Source organism: Gracilinanus agilis, unplaced genomic scaffold (assembly GCF_016433145.1).
Source record: "Gracilinanus agilis isolate LMUSP501 unplaced genomic scaffold, AgileGrace unplaced_scaffold49787, whole genome shotgun sequence".
Lineage (NCBI taxonomy): Eukaryota > Metazoa > Chordata > Mammalia > Didelphimorphia > Didelphidae > Gracilinanus > Gracilinanus agilis.
Genome location: NW_025384451.1, coordinates 1 through 3,420, shown reverse-complemented (window position 1 = coordinate 3,420; position 3,420 = coordinate 1). Strand labels below are relative to the sequence as shown.

The 3,420-nt window shown below is 52.4% G+C and overlaps 1 protein-coding gene across 1 annotated transcript; it reads right to left on the bottom strand.

Annotated features, from left to right (window-relative positions):
* Window positions 1–170: 170 nt before the first annotated feature.
* LOC123255661 (BICD family-like cargo adapter 1) lies at window positions 171–3,260 on the bottom strand (the record flags this gene model as incomplete). Its single annotated transcript, XM_044684420.1, has 3 exons — window positions 2,986–3,260; window positions 357–575; window positions 171–242 (listed from the first exon to the last, which is right to left on the bottom strand). Coding segments are annotated over exons 1-3 (327 nt in total), but the record flags the coding sequence as incomplete, so codon positions are not given.
* Between the last annotated feature and the right edge of the window lie 160 nt (window positions 3,261–3,420).

Genomic DNA, 3,420 nt, shown 5'->3' with positions numbered 1-3,420 from the left:
TTATAAATACATAATTATAATATAATAACAAATAGGTGTAGTGAAGCGAAATAAATTCCTATCGTGGCCGTGTCTAAATGCCATGTCTTCTTTTGCAGCATTACAAGATGCCAGCCCCTCTGTCATGACTGCTTATACTTATTCCGCGTCTCTGGCGATCCTGGTCTCACCTTCAGCAAGGCCTCGACGGCACCGGAGTGCGGGATCATAGCTTTGGCATTGGGAGGGACCTCGGCGGTCATCTGGTCCCATTTTAAGGAGAGGTAAACTGAGGCTTAGCCCACCTTCGCCCCCTAACAAGCGCCCAGCACAGCGTTCCTGCGCTGCCCAAGAAGCCCCCCAGCGGGGCCTCTTACCGTGGGTTCCATGCCATCCACTATGCTCTGGATAAGCCTCTTGAGCTCACTGAGGGCTGTGCGTAAGCTGCCCGCTGGCACATCCTTGGCCGACGAGGTCTCCGACGACTCGTCCATCGAGGAGTCTGTGGAGACGGCCGAGTCGGCGCTGTCATTCCCCCGGAGGTGGGAGCAGAGATATCGGACCTGGCAATAAGCTTCCCAAAGCTGCAGCCTCAGCTGGCCCAGGAAGAAATGAGGTTGGAACGCGGGCCGGAGGAGAGGCTGCCAGCCCTGCCCACGCCCGGCACCCCCTTTCACGCCCAGGGCGCCAGGCCTTCCCTTCTGCCTCGTCCAGCCCCGCCATGAAACACCCGCATTGTGTCCGGCTCCTTTGCCGGCTGTCGGGGCACGTCCGCGCTCGCCCTCCTCCCGCTCCCCCTCTCCGGGCTGTTTGGGGACTTTCACGCACGAGTTCACCCGCCGGGGAGTCACGTGGAGGGGTGAGGGAAAGGTGAGGGGCGGCCGGGAAGGGAGGGACGTGGGGGAGGGCGGCCAGCGGGGCGGAAGGAGACGGCGCTCGGACTGGCGGGGCTGCCAAACCAGGCCAGGCCGGCATAAGGGAAGTGGGACGAGCCGGGGGTCGGAATGGGCTCTGCCCAACGCCAGCCCACCGAATCCCAGAATCCCGGCGCCAGGTAGCCGGCCAGCCCAGCCTGGGTCCGAGGGAGAATCCCGCCCGCCACCCTCGGCTGGAATGCCCCCAGGGAGTCAACGCTTAATAAATGCTTGTTGGCCGACGGCTACCAGGTTCCTAAGGCAGCCCGTTCCACGCCGGGGCAGTAAGGAAGGCTCTCGGGATCGAGGCTGAGGACCGGAAGGGACCTTGGAGGTCCGACCCCCTCATTTTACTGTGCCCCAGAGCACAGAAGGCAGGAGAGCCTCGGTCTTCCACCCAGGGCTCTGGGGCACTCCCATCCCTTGCCCTTGGCCTGATCTCTCGGTGAGATGCTTAAATCCTTCGGCCAAACGGCGGCCCTTCGGATGCCTGGAAATACTTGGAGACGGCTCTCTCGCCCCAGCTAGGTCTTACTAAGATCAAATGGGTCCGCTTCCTTCGATGGCTCCTTGCAAGACCCTTGGTTACCCCTGACGCCCCGCCCTCTTCTTCTTCTTTTTAATCCTCACCTTCCACCTTAGAATCAATACTGTGTAGGGGTTCCAAGGCAGAAGAGCAGTAAGGGCTAGGCAATGGGGGTCAAGTGACTTGTCCAGGGTCACACAATTAGGAAGGGTCTGAGATCAGATTTGAACCCAGGACCTCCCATCATCTCTAAGCCTGGCTCTCACCCCATTGAGCCACCTAGCTGCCTCCTAAGTATCAATTCTAAGGCAAAAAAGTGGGAAGGGCTAGGCAATTGTTGTTAAGTGATTTGCCCAGGGTCACACAGCTAAGAAGTATCTGAGGTCAAATTAGAACCCAGGGCCTTCCATCTCTAGACCTAGGTCTGTATCCACTGAGCCACCTACTGGCCCCAGAATGTATCCTTTTTGAAAGCAGGGACTTTCAATTTTGTTTTCAGGTTTTAAGTGCCTGACACATAGTAGGCACTTAATAAATTAATAAACCTAACAAAATAAATAAATAAATAAAAATAAATAAAATATATTGATTGAATGACAAAATGTATGCTCCTTGAGGACAAGGGCTGTATAATTTTTATCTTTGGATCCCTAGTGCCTAGCACATAGTAGGTGCTTAATCAACATTTATTAATTGAGAGGTAGAACGTAAGCTTCTTATGGGCAAGGGCTGTGCCCTTTTGTCTTTGTGTCCAAGTATAGTACTTGGCATGATTGCTTAGTAATGTTTATTGACTGAGCCATGATGGAATTTTTAAGCTCCCTGAGGTCAGGGATTGTATTGTTTCTATCTCTGCATCTAAGCCCCTGGTACAGCAGTGGGCATCGTTTTCTGGGAGGGGACCAGACCTGCAATTTGACTGGCATAAAGAACTCCCAGTGAGGAAAATACCAGCCTAGATCAGGACCTACTCAGGGACTTTCCCAGGGACCTGGCATAGAGGAGGTGGTTCATAAATGTTTATTGCAAACCACAGGGAAGAGAAACCCAAGGTGGCCAGTTCTAATTCAGACCTTCAGCTTGAGTAATGAGAAGTTTCCCAAAATTACTTGTTCTGTCCTATGGGGTGAAGCAGAAAAAGCCAAGACTCCAGGGTCAGCCTGCTGCTTCCTACCTCTGTACCTGAAACCCATGCCCACTTCATTGGCATCTACTGAAATAATTTTCTCTCCCTTCAAGGCTTAGCTCACCGGTTGTCTGTTTGGCCGCCAATCTGACCTCCTTTACCTACCTCCCTTCAGAAAGTCGTCTCCCCTCCTTAAATTTCCCTACAACACTTTGCTGACTCTCCCTTGAAGTATATTCATTTATCCACTGTACTACCTAGTTGCCCCTTTTATCTGTAATGAAGCTCAATATGACATTGTTTTTGGCCGCCCTATGTTATTATTAATTGAGTTTGTGGGCCACCAATTCTCCCCACTCCCCTGATCTTTTTTTCCCTCTTGGTCTGCTGGGTAACAATCCCTGATCCGCCACCCACTCTGTACTCCACTTGAGTCATACCTGTTCTCGCTCTTGTTCTAGCTCCTCAGCCTCCATGCTCTGCTCGATTTCAGACAGAAGTGACGTGCTAGTGGCATTAAAACTCTGCAGACTCCTCTCGTCACTGAGCTCTTCCACCTTCACCTGAAGCTGCCGATAGGAGAGTCGGACATCCTGGAGCTCCAGCTGACTCTGGTGGAGCTTAAAAAATGACAGGAAGGAAAGAATTATTTGACTAGAATGAGACTGGAGAGAATTGGAGTCTGGGAAGGAGAAACCTTGTAGGATCTAGTCTCTCTCCTTCCCTCCCTCCCAACCTCCTTTCTTTCCTTCCCTCCCTTCTTTTTCTTTCTTTCTTTCTTTCTTTCCTTTTTCTCTTTTTCTTCTCTCTCCCCCTACCTCCCTCCCTCCCTCCCTTCCTTCCTCCTTTCCTTCCTCCCTCCCTCCCTCTTTCTT